The sequence below is a fragment of the Rattus rattus genome, chromosome 4 (assembly GCF_011064425.1).
Source record: "Rattus rattus isolate New Zealand chromosome 4, Rrattus_CSIRO_v1, whole genome shotgun sequence".
Taxonomy (NCBI): domain Eukaryota; kingdom Metazoa; phylum Chordata; class Mammalia; order Rodentia; family Muridae; genus Rattus; species Rattus rattus.
In genome coordinates this window covers 97,859,999-97,875,238 of record NC_046157.1, presented here as the reverse complement: position 1 = coordinate 97,875,238, position 15,240 = coordinate 97,859,999, and the positions used below count along the sequence as shown (strand labels likewise).

The 15,240-nt window shown below is 39.5% G+C and overlaps 1 protein-coding gene across 1 annotated transcript in view; it reads left to right on the top strand.

Moving 5' to 3' along the window:
- Pkhd1 (PKHD1 ciliary IPT domain containing fibrocystin/polyductin) overlaps window positions 1-15,240 on the top strand; it is a 457,519-nt gene that overhangs the window by 64,328 nt on the left and 377,951 nt on the right. Inside the window, exons 28-32 of the mRNA XM_032899487.1 lie at window positions 1,348-1,483; window positions 4,396-4,591; window positions 5,223-5,290; window positions 6,253-7,833; window positions 10,305-10,448. Of these exons, the coding sequence (XP_032755378.1) occupies window positions 1,348-1,483; window positions 4,396-4,591; window positions 5,223-5,290; window positions 6,253-7,833; window positions 10,305-10,448 (2,125 nt within the window). The remainder of the gene's footprint in view (window positions 1-1,347; window positions 1,484-4,395; window positions 4,592-5,222; window positions 5,291-6,252; window positions 7,834-10,304; window positions 10,449-15,240) is intronic.

Genomic DNA, 15,240 nt, shown 5'->3' with positions numbered 1-15,240 from the left:
ATTTGAACTCTTTGTGTTTCTTTTACTATAGAGAATACACATTAGGAAACAAACTTTAAATTTTGGACAGAGTTAATGTATGAAAAGATACAGTGGAAAGAAGAACAATCATGTTCTCCTTTCTGTTTTTCTTCTTCTGTCTCCCTGTTGGAAACACTTTCATTTCTTTGAATTCAAATTGCAATAATATTTTTTGTTTACATTATTATAGTTTTTAAATAATGCTGGTATAAACAAAGGGTATAATTTTTCTTTTAGAGTTCTTTGATTCTCCCTCTGTAGTGTCTTCTTTCCCCTTAAGTCTTTCTTATAATAGAAGCCCAACATGTTTTAAATGAATCTCCTCATGTTCTTACTCTGTTTACTGAAGCTCTGTGTCTTGCTTTGGTCTAGGTTGGGTGTATCTTGGTTTATTTTGTAGACTTTATTTTTGTTAGTTCCTTGTTTTCTCTTACTGATAGATTCAATGTTTCCTAGAGTTTATATTTTCTGTCTAGACTTTTAAAAACTCTTTGACAGTTCCATCCATGGACGTGACATAATTTGATAACATTCACCCACTACTACTTTCCCTTGACTCTATTCTATTTCCTCTGGATTTCTTCTTTTCAAGTTCCATCTTTTAGAATCCACTGAGTTTAATTATGGTTTCTTGAATGAGTATAGGGTGGGGATTTACTTAGTAGAGCACTAGAAACTTAACAGTAACTGCACCACAGAAGAAAATGACTGTCACAATCTCTAGCAACCATTAACTACCAGTATCTCCTCAGCTAGGATAGAATCCTTCTGAACCACTTCTCCCATCTCTACTGGAGTGGTGATACACTCTGTATGTCTTATGCAGGTAACTGAAGCTTCTGTAAGTTTTCATATCACATCTAGATGGCAGCATTTCATAACACACCCCCTCATCCTTTGTTCTTACATTCTTTCCATGGCCCTTTCCTCCATATTTCTAGGGTAAAGAACGATGTCTCCTTATTTTGATTATTATTTTTTTCTGTGAGACAAAAGCCTTACAAAACACAACACAAGAGGAAATTTTCTGAATATTTTCACTTCTGAAACCAATCTCACATACAATGGATAGTTTAGCTAGGTATAAACACTACTGAAAACACCTTTCTGACCAGAAACAATTACTGTGTGAAGTATACATCACTCTTTCTTACATTTCAGGGCACAGATAATATTCTTCAATACTGAATTTGTTTAAGTTCTTACCTCCCTGTAGGAGCTGAGGAAATAGATTCAAAAAATATATTCTATGGTAAGCACCATTTTTTGGCTTATTATGTTTATTCTCAAACCAACCAAGATTTGAATTCTGAAATTGTTTTTCAGGGGAAAGATGGATACACTGTGAATGTGACTGTGATCAATGGGGACCACTCCACAGTTCTTGCCAGAGCATTTACTTATGTCTCCTCTTTAAATCCAGTGATTGTGTCTTTGAGCAGAAATAGAAGCAACATAGCAGGTAAGATACATGTTACGTCAAGCCCATTTTTACTTTAGAGCTTAAAAATCAATTAATGGACTATGGATTTGGATTTACTATTTTATCTGTTTTGTTTATCCCAACTAGCCTGAAGCTCTATTTGATAGTGACGTTGAACTAACAACACTTGTTTCACTCTTCCCTGAGTTAGGGTTATAGTCATGCAAAATGGGCTTCTTCTATTACAGATAACAAATTTTTCAGGTTACCTGTCAAAAATTAATCTTATATCTGATTTCTTCTCTGTGAACATGGGACTATTTCCTCATGAATATGATATGAATATTGAATTAGTATCCAATAAATATTTATTGAGCAGGTAATTTGTATTGCTACTGCCAATTATAATAGACTTCAATTCTTAGCAGTAATTTATGGCTTAGTTTACAGACAAAGAAACTAAGAAATAGAATCTAAGTAACCCACATGTACCTTTAGCAAGTAATGAAGCCAAGATTTAAATACCAACAGTCTAAAGATACCAAGCATTCAGCTACTTACAGTGGAATATAGGTTTTGGTAGTAGGTTCAATTGTGGCAGTTTAATAGTTATAGAATAGGTACCCGGAGTAACCAAAGTATTCTTGTTTTTTTTGAGATTTGCTGTGTATAAAAAGGATTATAAAAGCACTATTCACATGAAATAGTGTAACCTTTATTTGAAACTCATATGTTATGATGGAATAGAATTATAATGATTTCTTTTTATTAAAATATAGACTAGCCATAGTAGCTGGCAACAGCTCTTTCTGGTTAATTGATTGCCAGATGGCAGAGTTTTTGATTTATTACAAAAAGATCATCATGGTTTCTGATGAAAAAGCTTTTCTGGTACTGTTCTCACTTTCTGAAGCTCAAGTGTACACAGAGTTATCTATCCTTTCTTCAACTTACCAATATTCTTCAGCTCAGGTAACACTGAAGAATTATCTGCCTCTAGTGACCAAAGTCTCTAAAATGATTCAGTTTATTTCCAATGAGGTAGAAAAGGGGCTCATAGAGACTGGACTATCCATCAGAGCACATACATGGGATGGAACTAGACCTTGTACCCAGACGTAACAGATGTGCAGCTTGGTCCTCATCTGAGTCCCCTAACAGCAGGGGCTGTTTCTGACTACATTGCCTACTTTTGATCCCTTACCCTAACTAGGCTCCCTTGTCTAGCCTCAATAGAAGATCTGCCTAAATCTAATACAACGTGATAGACTAAGGGGGTTGATATTCATGAGAGGCCTCTCCCTTGAGAAGAAAGGGAGTGGGGTTGAGAAGAAGGGAGATGAGAGGGAGGAACTTCAAGGAGAGGAGGGAGAGGAAGCTGTGATTGGAATATAAAGTAAATAAATACATTAATTAGTAAAATCAGTATGTGCATATATGCATGTGTGTGTATGTGTAGGTGCATGCATGTGTATGTGTAGGTCAGAGAACGACTTCTGGGAGTTAGTTCTCTCCTTTTACCACATGAGGTTACACTCAGGTTGTCTTCTTGGATGGCAAGCACATTTACCCTACGAGCCATCTCACCTTCCCCTACTGACATGATTTTATCAGCTCTTTGACTACCTTTGACAAGTCTTTGAGGTTAAGGGTTGTTTATGTGTCCCTTAAACTCTTGTGTCTTCATCATGGACTTAGTACATATTTCACTTAGAAAGAGTTGAGATAAGGTGTTTATGATATGCACACCCTTTCTTCTGCAGAGTTGCTGGTTCTACCAAAACGCTATTGAAAGCAGAGGGGGAGCTTGGATTTGCTTTTTCTAATACTTAGTTATGACACCTTGATGGCTGAGGTTTCCTCAACTTCAAATGCCCATTGTATTTCATCTGGGCAGTAGATGACAATTAGCTTCATCTGTATACTTGATGAAAACCTAAAATCACCTGTAATACAGAATGTCAGATGAAGAATTGCCCAGATCAGATTGCCCCGTAGGCATATATGTGAGCTATTTCATTTTCTTTAAAACTTTTATTTTCTATTTCTATTTGTATTTATAGGTACCACATGTGTCCCTGTTACCCATGAAGGTCAGGAGAGGGTATCAAATTTTCTGAACTGGAGTTATGGATAGTTCTACACCACCATATAGGCGCTGGGAACCAAACCCAGGTCCTCTGTAAGAGTAGCAAGTGCTCTTAACCACTGAGTCCTCTCTCTAGTCTCCTGTGAGGCATTTTCTTGATAGATAATTGATACAGCAAGGTTCAGCTAGTTGTGGGAGGAGGAATCCCAAGCATGGGTGGGCCTAGGGTATACAGGAAAGAAATAAACCAGGAAGAGCATAAATAAATCAGCAGCGTTCCATGGTCTCTGCTTCAGTTCCTGTTCTGGGTTCCTGTCTTAGGAGTTCCGGCCTCAGCTTCCCTTGATGATTATCTCTAACCAAGAAGCCCAAGAAGCCCTTTCTTCCTCAAGTTGGTTTCAGTCAATATTTTATCACAGGAACATAGAACAGCCTGGAACCCTGTGGAAAGATCAAATGGGGTGATGGCGTAAAGGTGCTCTGAGGGTGATAAACTGTTGGAATTGTGCAGTACATTCTGGAGATGTAGATTTTTGCTTTTAGCAGCACAAAAGTAGAGGCAGAAGAGAAGAACACAGGACACTGTTTTCAGGTTAGGAAGGCAATGAAACCTCCAAACTACTTAGCTTGCCTTTACAGGAATAAAAATTAGCAAAATTGCCTCAGAAATTTTGCATTGTTGATGCCCTTGACGTTTTAGGCTGCACTTCTGTTAAAAGAGTTGTTAGAAACTTCATAGAAAAAAAAAGGATGGCTGTTAAAATTCTTAGAGAATTATATACAGGCCTGACTTTATTTCATCATAAAAGATGTAGTGATTGATGCCAAAAGTTCAGAAATAAATATATTATTCTTGACACAGGAGGTGAGATGCTGTTCCTTGGGATGACACTGATGGTGAACTATACAGATCTGAATGTGCAAATCTACATTCAGAACACTTCTGCTCAGGTCCTTGCAAAGACGGCATGGGGACTGGAGGTGCTGTTGCCTCCGTTGCTGCCTGGCATCCATGTGATTTCAGCATTCATCAATGGAATCAGCATTCGTTCACAAGGGTAAGGTCACCACCGTGGTTGAATTCTGGTCTGTTTGACGGACTAGCTACTCATCTGGGAAATTCAACTTTGAATTGTCTTCTCTTTTCCATGCAAAGTGAGCTGATACAGAAATGAGAATTACAAACATATGAGTGAGACTTGAAGCCTTGAAGATAATTCACTCCTTAGACTAACGGAGGGGACATGTTGGGCTACTTGTTGGAGAAAAGGGAAATGTCTGTCAGTTGTTTGAGGTGGGATTGTGGTGGGAGGTTGTGACTAGAGAAGGTAAGCCTTTGGTAGGACACTTTAATAAGACTGTGTCTGAGGCTTTGAATAAGTGGTTTTTAATAGTTGCATAGGCCATGCCTCCTGCCTCACCTTTACCTCTATACATTGAAATCCCTCTAGATTTTCTTAAGAAATTCTCCCTCCCTGATCTAGGAAGTATCTAAGCTGTGTGAGACTGATGAAGCCATATGAGCCTGGCCCAGGACAGCGCCCTTCCCTTCTCTCCATTGCTTCTTCTTTATGAGCAAGACCACTGATACTTGTTCTTCATCATTTCTCCTCCCTCTACAAACATCTCTCTCTCTCTCTGCTTTTGCTCATCTCCGTGATATTTCCTAACTCCACCCCTCTTCTCCAGGGTTGATCTCCACATCCAGTACCTCACTGAAGTTTTCAGCATGGAACCTTGCTCTGGGTCTCTCTTGGGTGAGTGATCCTGACAGTGTACATAACGCATCCAGCTGGTTGTTTTTCCCAATAGTCAGATTTCATTTCCAGAATAATGATCTAGTGAGGTCAGAGCTTCAGGGGCCAGGGAAAGTCTCCTACAACATTTTTTTTGACATTATATGTACAAGGAGATGAGGGAGAAGTCTTCAGTGTCTCCACTTTCCTCCAGGGACTGAAAACAGAAGAATAAAAATAGAAACACAAATGCAGTGTGGGAAACGTAAGAACTACGTAGAATGTTACATCAGATAATAGAACAGATGGCAAGAAAATGAAAGAATTTAAATTTTCACTCACATATAAGTTGACAGAAGTATAGCCATCTAAGACATACAAATGCACTCTGAAATTTGGTCTTAAATATTAAAAAAAAATACCAGTGTAGGGGTTTGAAGAGATGATCAGTGATTATGATCGCTGGTTGTTCTTATAGAGGACCGGGTTCAGTTCCCAGCACCCACATGGCCTGTAACTCCAGTTCCAGAGGATCTGTCACATCCTCTTTTGGCCTCCCTGGGCACAGTATATAGTTGTACACAGACATACATGCAGGCAAAATGCCCATACACATAAAATGAAAAACTAAATCTTAAAAAGTATTCTTGTGAAACAATTTGAATCACTGTACTGCTATGTGAACTTTTTCATATCTGAGTATTGGCCAAATGATCACATTTAACCATTATGATGTAGGTATGTGTGTGTGTGTGTGTGTGTGTGTGTGTGTGTGTGCACGCACGTGTGTCTGTCTGTCTGTCTGTCTGTGTATAAGCACATCTCCAGTAGGCATGTTGTTGAGGTCAGAGGTCAACTTTCTCTTTTCATCATATGGGTCCTGGTTGGCCACCCTCCCTTTACACAGAGGCCTTTGGCTGCTGAGCCTTTTAGCTGGCTGGAGTATTAGCTTTCAATTTGTGTCTTTCATGTCTACACTTTAGGTGGAACTATCCTCAGATTCTCAGGAGCAGGACTGGGCAGAGACCCAGCTCTGATTCGGGTGCTTGTGGACAACCGTCCTTGTGATACTGTGAAGTTAACAGAAGTGAACATTTGGTGTGAGACTCCCCGAGTCGTACTACCACCCAGAGCAGATGTTCTCACTGTCCCAGTATCTGTGGAGATCTGGGCTGGCAACACTTCCTTGGTGGGGAAGGTCTTTATCTTCACATATGAAGCAGCGGCAACTCCAGTGGTCACTGCTATGTGGGGTGAACTCATGGACAACAGTGTAAGGTTTTACGTGGAAGGAAATAACCTCTCTGACTCAGTCATTCTTTTGGGATCCTTGAAATGTGACCTTCAAGTGCAATTGTTTGGCGATAACATGAACCTGTCTGGGTGCTCCCTTCTTCTCCACAGTTTGGAAGCCGGGGTCTATGCTCTCCAAGTTCGTCACAAGAGGATGGGGTTTGCCAATATGTCTGCGGTGCCTCAGAAGTTTGAGCTGTCACCCCAGATTATCGACATCTTCCCAACACATGGTTCTATATGTGGTGGGACAGTGCTTACTGTGAAGGGCACGGCTTTCAGGTCCAAAAGGAGGTCTGTTCATGTTGACCTTTCAGGTCCTTTTACGTGCGTGATTTTGAGTTTGGGAGATCACACAGTCCTATGCCAGACCAAGTTTGTGGGTGATCAGTTTTCTGAAACATCACTGGCTCTAAACATCACAGTTCTGGTCAACGGGCTGACCAGCAAGTGTGAGGGGAACTGTACTCTCTTCATGGAGGAAGCAACAACTCCTATTGTGAATGCGTTGACTATAAGCATCAGTGGCTCTCTAACCACAGTGCTGATGAGTGGCCAGAGGTTAGGCTCTGCTGGTGAGCCAACAGCCTTTGTGGATGGTCAACTTCCTTGCCACACAACTTTCTTTAATACCAGCTACGTGGCATGCCAGATGAGAGATTTGGCCCCGGGGTTCCACTATCTGTCAGCTGTTCGTACAAGTGCTGGATATGCTTGCCTCAATAGTGTTTCTAGAAACTTCTTCGTTGTGCCTCAGGTGTTTGATTATTTTCCTAAGGATTTTAGCATCCATGGTGGAAGTCTCTTGACTATAAAAGGCACAACCCTTCGAGGATGGAAAACTACATTTGTCTATGTTGGCCAGCAGGCTTGTCTAACAGTGAACATCAGTTCTGAGTTCATCCAGTGCATTGTTCCCGCAGGAAATGGCTCTGCTGCTCTGGAAATAGATGTAGATGGAGTTTTATATCACATGGGCTTTGTTGACTACAGCAGCATCTTTACCCCAGAATTGCTTTCCGTTTCACAGAGTCATGACATCTTGACCTTTACAGTGGCCCGCATCTCAGGGGCTGCAAATGTTGACATTCTTATCGGGACGTCACCGTGTCTAGATGTTGCCGGTAACCATACGATTCTCCGGTGCATGGTCCCTCTGCTTCCTGCTGGGGAGTATGCTGTCACAGGTTATGACCACAGCAGAGGATGGGCCTCATCCTCTCTCATTCTCATGCTGAGAGCCACTGTGACCTCAGTGACTGAGAACTATGGTAAGTAGAGAGTACAAGACAGAATATTTTCTCTATAAAGTGAACTAATTGTTACTCTCAGTTTTGGGAAGAAGGGTACCCACATTACTGTAGAATGGCCAGAAGGAGGAGGGTGGAGGGGAGGAGAGGAGGAGGAGGAGGAGGAGGAAGAGGGAGGAGGAAGAGGAGGAGGAGGGAGGAGGAGAAAGAGGAAGAGGAAGAGGAAGGAGGAAGAGGAGGAGGAGGAGGAGGAAGACCTCTTAACTTCTTATAGTCACAATGCCTTTTTCAGGCTTGTCTTTGTGAGGTTTCATTTCTTTATCTTGATTTTTCATCAATCAGAGAAATTCCACATATTCCCAAAGTATTTGAGCTTATTTCAGTTTCATGCATCCACTTCACTGGACAAGTATTTTAAATTTAGTACCAGTCGCTCAAGCTCATTGTGTGATTTCCATAAGAATATAACTGTGTTCACCTATTTTAGACACATGCTGATTTGTATTATTTAAAACACATTCATAACATTAAGTTTTGCCATTTTGTAATGGTTCACAGGTGAATTCATAGTCCACCAATCATAGGCCAGTGCCATAGTACGAGTATACTGGTTAAGCGTAAACAAATACTTATTTTCTATTTTATTTGTATGTATGTGTGCCCGAGTATATATATGTACATCCCATGCACTCAGGGTGCCCATGGAGGCTGGCAAAGGGCATCAGATCTCTAGACACTGGCATTATGGGTAGTTGTGAGCTGCCCATTGTGTGTGCTGTAACCAAAGTCCAGTCTTCTGGAAGGGGACTGAGTGTTCTTAATCCCCGAATTATCTCTATCGCTTCCAACTTTATTATTTTTCTTTTAGTACATGGACATTTGTTTAATTATTTTTAAAAAAAAATCCTGTTCACTTACTTTGGAACATAATCATGATTATGATTTAAAAACATGGAGAAAATCATTCAATCCATATCGTTGGGGTAATACCCATAATATCTCTTAGACGCTTGGCTTCTGCTAAGTGGGATTCGGTTGAGGTCAGGATTTGCATTTGGAGGCAGTGGTTAATGTAGCTAACAGAGCCTTGCTTTTTCTAAGATTTGGCTTCCTTATTTAATAAAGGATTTTGGGCCGGGTAGTCCATACATTTTTCTCCCTATTCCTCAAGAAATCACAATTTTTATGATGAAAGAACACCATAAAACACACCTTCAGCAGGAGACACCACCCTTAAGTGATCGAGAGCCTGTGGATGGAACTCCATTCCTTGAAAGCAGTGGTTCTCAACCTCCCGAATGCTGCGACTGATCCTTCGATGCAGTTCCTCATGTTATGGTGACCCCTCGCCATAAAATTATTTTTGTTGTTTCTTCCTAACTATAGTTTTGCTACTGTTATAATTTGTAATGCAAATATGATATGCAGGGTAGTCTTAGGCACCCCCTGTGAAAGGCTTGTTTGACCCCCAAAGGGGTTGCAGCTCAAGGGTTGAGAATCACTGCTCTAGCGGAGACTGAAGCTCTGCATCGCCGAGGAACCCAGCAGTCGGGACTAACTTTGCTTACCTGAGAACCTTAAAGCATGTCTTTACTGTGGCCCGTGTTGGTAGTGGCAGAAGTGGAGCAATAACTGGGGGTATTAGATGTTAAACTCTTGATTTAGGGAATTTGTATAATCATAGATTCTAGTCATCTATCAAAATGAAACGGAATCTATGAAGGTCTGGAAAAATATATGTGCAGTAATTAATTTTAAGTAAATAACAGAGCTGCAGGAAAATATGTATATAATGATCCCACTGTATATAATGTACATATTATATATACACATATTATATACACATATATACACACATATACATATAAATACATGTTATATATGCATGATATATATGTTATATATACATGCTTTATGCATTATATGTGTATGTATATATAACATTATATATTTGCAGTGATTAATATAGCTAATATAGCCTTGCTTACATATATATATGTTATATATGTGTGTGTTATATATATGTGTTATATATATGTTAAATATACATGTATGATTGTGATTTAAAAACATGTAGAGAATTTAATCCATATAGATCATATGTATATATGCATATAACATACTTACACACACATATATATATATACACACACATATATAATGTTTGCTAAAATGTCATAGGTAGTAAGGAGAACTTAAATTTTTGTTTCTATTTTATACCTTTTTCTATAGAAAGAAATCTGCTTACAGAAAATCTCAAAGCTGTAAATTAGTTATTTATGCAATGCGACTACAATTTTAAAACATTGCCAACACACACAAAAAGCTTCAGGTCAGAGCCAAGCAGAGAGGAGCGTAGAGATGCCGGGATCAGCTGTACACATTCTGTGGGGGTTGAGAAGGCTACACAGCGAGGGAGTGATGGTTGGGCTTCGTGTGCAGTAAGCCAGGATTTGCCTCCTAACTGATGAGCCTGGGATTTGTCTCCGAAGGCTGCCTGGGTGGAAGGCTTTTGCATGTGCTCGGAGCAGGATTTTCTCCAGGGAACATCTCAGCTGCTGTATGTGGTGCTCCGTGCCAAGTCTTGGCTAATGCGACAGTGTCTGCCTTCAGCTGCTTGGTTCTGCCCCTCGATGGTAAGTAAAAAAAAATCACACATAGACATTTATGTAAAGGTCATATCCTTCCTGCTTCTGTTTTGCTACTGCACTGACTACTACTGGGAGTAGAATTTTTCTCTTTTCTATCAAAGATGGTAGACCCTGGGGCCTGAGGAGGTGGCGCAGTGGGTACATTGCTGGCTTTTCAAGAATGAGAAGAGTTTAGAAACTGCACCAAAAATAAAGCTTTTTGTAATGGTACATGACTATAACCCAGGAATGGCTGAGGTGCAGAGACAGGTGATTGCCCAGAACTTCCTCAGTAGGTACTTTAGCCAAAAGTGAACTCAGGGTTCAGTAAATTTGTCTCAAAAAATAATATGAAGAGAGATGAAGAAGACACTTGAAGTCAACTCCCGGACTTCACATGCACACACCTAGACAAGTGTATCACACACACACACATGCACACCCACCCGCACTCAGCCATGTATACCTTACATGTGCATACAGCACACACATAGACAAAGAATATCATTAGGAATCATTTCACTCATTTGCTTTGTTTTGGCCAGTCATGTTTGGTTCTACCCTAGGTCTCTGGGCTAGCCTCACAGGAAGTGTTGGGTATGGGCTGCCTCTCAGGCCTTGGGCTTCAAGTTAAACCAGACATTGGTTGGCCACTCCTACGTTTTCTACAAACACTATCGCCCCAGCACATGCTGCAGGCAGGACAGAGTGTAGGGCAAGGGTTTTGTTGCTGGGTTGGTGTCCAGATTTCTCCTTCTGTAGCCTAGAGAGTTCCTTCCAATATAGAATATATTCTAGAATATATTGCTAGAATATAGTGATGAAGGCACCATGCAGGCACTAGCTCGACCTCTCTCTGTTCAGAGAGCTGTGTGGATGTTGTCTTTGGCAATGGGGCTCCACTGTCATGTTTTGTCCTAGCATCAGCCTGTGTTATTTGGGGATCTCCATAGGACCCTCTTGCCCAGCAACTCAAGTGAGTTGAACCCTGACCCACCACTGGAAGCCTTGCTTGATTACAAAACATGACCAGTTCTGACTCCAAGTCATACTTTTCCCCTTCATCCCTTCCCCCAACTAATCCCTCCTGATCCAGTCTCCTCTTGCCTCAGTCTAGCCAAAATCTATTCTATTTCCCTTTCCCAGGGAGATCCATGCATCCCTTCTAGAGCTTCCTCTTTACCACATCTCTCTAGGTCTGTGGATTGCAGCTTAGTTACCATTTACTTAACAGGTTCACGTATAAGTAAACATATACCACATTTCTATTTCTGAGTCTGGGTTAAACTCACTCAGGATAATTTTTTTGTAGGTGCATCCATTTGCTTTCAAATTTTACGATATGTTTTTTTAACAGCAGAGTAACACTCCATTGTGTAAATGTATCACATTTTCTTATCTATTCTTTGGTTAAATGATGTCTAGATTGTTTTCAGTTTCTGACTGTTATGAACAAAGCCCCAGTGAACATAGTTGAGCAAGTGTCCTTGTGCTAGGAGAGAGCATCCTTTCTGTGTGTACCCAGGAGTCGTAGAGCTGGGTCTTGAGGTAGATCAAGTCCAGGTTTTCTGAGGAACTGCCATATTGATTTCCATAGAGGCTGCACATGTTTCTACTCCCACCAGGAATGGAAGAGCGTTCCCCTGTTCAAATCCTTGCCAGCATAATCCTTGTGTTTTTGATCTTAGCCATTCAGCAGGTGTAAGATAGAACCTCAAAGTAGTTTTGATTTGCATTTCCCTGGTGGCTAAGGATGCTGGACATTTCTTCAAGTGTTTTCAGCTATCAATGATTCCTCTATTTGGAATTCTATTTCTATCTGTATCTACATGTTAAAACTGTATTATTTTGTTTTTTTGATATCTAGTTTATATATATTTGATAGTAGCTCTCTATCAGATATGGAATTGGTTAAAAAAACAAACTTTTCCTATTCTGTAGGTTGCTGCACTATCCATCTGCCCTTTGCCTTGCAGGACTTTTCAGTTTCATAAAGTCCTGTTTATGAATTGTTGATTTTAGCACCTGAGTTATCAGTATTCTGTTCAGAAAGTCATCTCCTGTGCTCATGCGTTCAAGGTTACTCCCCACTTTCTAGTCTATCAAGTTCAGCGGGTCAGGTTTTATGTTGAGATTTTTTGATCCACTTGGGTTTAAATGTTGTTCAGGATGGTAAATCTGGATCTATTTACATCCTTCTGCATGTAGCCATCCACTTGGACCAGCGCCATCTGCTGAACATACTGTCTTTTTTCCCAGTGTGTATTACTGGCTTCTTTATAAAATCCGGGTGACTATGGGTATGTAGAGTTCCATTTCATTCCATTAATCAATGTGTTTGTTTTTATGCCACTACCATGCTGTTTTTATTCCAATAGCTCTGCTATACAATTTGAAATCAGGATGGTGGTATGTCCAGCACTTCTTTAATTGTTTGGGATTATTTTATCTATCTTGGGAGTTTTGTTTTCCACGTAAAGTTGAGAATTATACTGTTAAGGTCTGTAAAGAATTGTGTTGGGTTATTGATGGCTATTGTGTTGAATCCATAGATTGCTTTTGGTAGGATGGCTATTTTTAAATTATTATTTTATCAATCTCCTGATCATTGAGCATAGGAGATCTTTCCATCTTCTAATGTCTTCTTCAATGTCTTTCTTTAAAGACTTGAAGATTTTATCATACACATCTTCAAACTGCTTGGTTAGAGTTATCCGAAGACATTTTCTATTATTTGGGCCTATTGTGAAGGGTGTTGTTTCCCAGATTTCTTTCTTAGTCCATTTATTGTTTGTATATAGAAAGATTTTGGTTTTGAGTTAATCTTGTACCAGCCACTTTGTTGAAAGTGTTTATCAGCTAGCTGTAGGAGTTTCCATTAGAATTTTTGGGGTCACTTATGTATATTGTCATGTCATATGCAAATATCAATACTTTGGCTTCTTACTTTCTAATTTGTATCCCTCTGAACTCCTTTAGATGCTTTATTGCTCTAGCTAAAACTTCAAGTCCTATATTGAGTAGCTATGGAGAGAGATGACAATCTTAGCCCTGTTTCTGATTTTAGTGGAATTGCTTTGGGTCTTATTTCCATTTAATTTGATGTTGGCTATGGGCTTGCTCTAAATTGCTTTTATGTTTAGGTATGTTCTTTGAATCCCTAATATCTCCAGAACTTTTATCATGAAGGGGTGTTGGATTTTTGTCAAAGTATTTTTTTTTTTTGTCAAAGGATAATCTATTGAGATGATCATGTGGTTTTACTCTTTCAGTTTGTTTATGTGGTGGATTATAACGACTGATTTTCCTATGTTGGACCATCCTTACATCTCTGGGATGAAGCCTACTAGACCATAGTAGATGATTTTTTATGTGTTTTTAGATTTAGTTTACAAGCATTTTATTGAGTACTTTTTAAAATCTGTGTTCATAAGGGAAATTGGAGTATAATTCTCTTTGATTTTTGAGTCTTTATGTGGTTTGGGTATCAGGGTAACTATGGACTTGTCAAATTGGGCAATGTTTCTTCTGTTTCCATTTTGTGAAAAAAAATTGAGTAGTATTGACATTTACTCTTCCTTGAAAGTCCAGTAGAATACTGCTCTAAAATCGTCTGGCCCTGAGCTTTTTCAGGGGCTGAGGGGAGACTTTTAATGACTGCTTCTATATCTGTAGGAGTTACAGGTGTGTTTAAGATGTTTATCTGGTTTCAATTTAACTTTGGTAAGTGGTATCAATCAAGAAAATTGTCCATTTCTTTTATAATTTTCAATGTGATAGAGCACAGGTTTTTTTTTTCTTTCTTTTTTTTTCTTTATTAACTTGAGTATTTCTTATTTACATTTCGAATGTTATTCCCTTTCCGGGTTTCTGGGCCAACATCCCCCTAACCCCTCCCCCTCCCCTTCTTTATGGGTGTTCCCCTCCCCATCCTTCCCCCATTACCGCCCTCCCCCCAACAATCACGTTCACTGGGGGGGTTCAGTCTTAGCAGGACCAAGGGCTTCCCCTTCCACTGGTGCTCTTACTAGGCTAGTCATACAGCACAGGTTTTTAAAGTCCTTATGAGTCTCCGTATCAGCCGAGGGTCTGTTGTTCCCTTTTCATTTCATATTTTGTAAATTTGGATGTTCTCTTCTCATTGTGTTACTTTGGATAAGGGTCTATCTTGTTGATTTTCCTCAAAGAATCAATCCTTTGATTGACTTATTTTTTTGTATTTTCTTTGTTTCTATTTTATTGATTTCAACCCTGAGTTTGATTATTTCCTGTCCTCTACTCCTCTTGGGTGTGTTTGCTTCTTTTTGTTCTAAAGCTTTCAGATACTGTTAAGTTGCTAGTATGAGATCTCTCCAGTATCTTTGTGAAGGCACTTAGTGTTATCAACTTTCCTCTTAGCCCTGCCTCATTGTGTTTCATAACTTTGGGAACACTGTGTATTAATTTTTATTGAATTCTAGAAAGTATTTAATTTCTTTTTATTTCTGCCTTGACCCTTTCTTCATTCAGTAGAGACTTGTTGCATTTCCATGAGTTTATAAGCGCTACGTTGTTTCTCTTGTTCATATCCAGCTTTAATCCCTGGAGGTAGGACAGAATGCAGAGTGTTATTTCAATTTTCTTGTATTTGTTGAGATATTGTGTCTAAAAAGGTAGTCATTGTTGGAGAAATTCCCATGAGGTGCTGAGAAGAAGGTGTATTCTTTTGCATTTGGCTGACATGTTTTGTCAATATCTGTTAGATATGTTAGGTTTATAATGTCTGATAGTTCCAGTATTTTTGTTTGTTTGTTTAGTT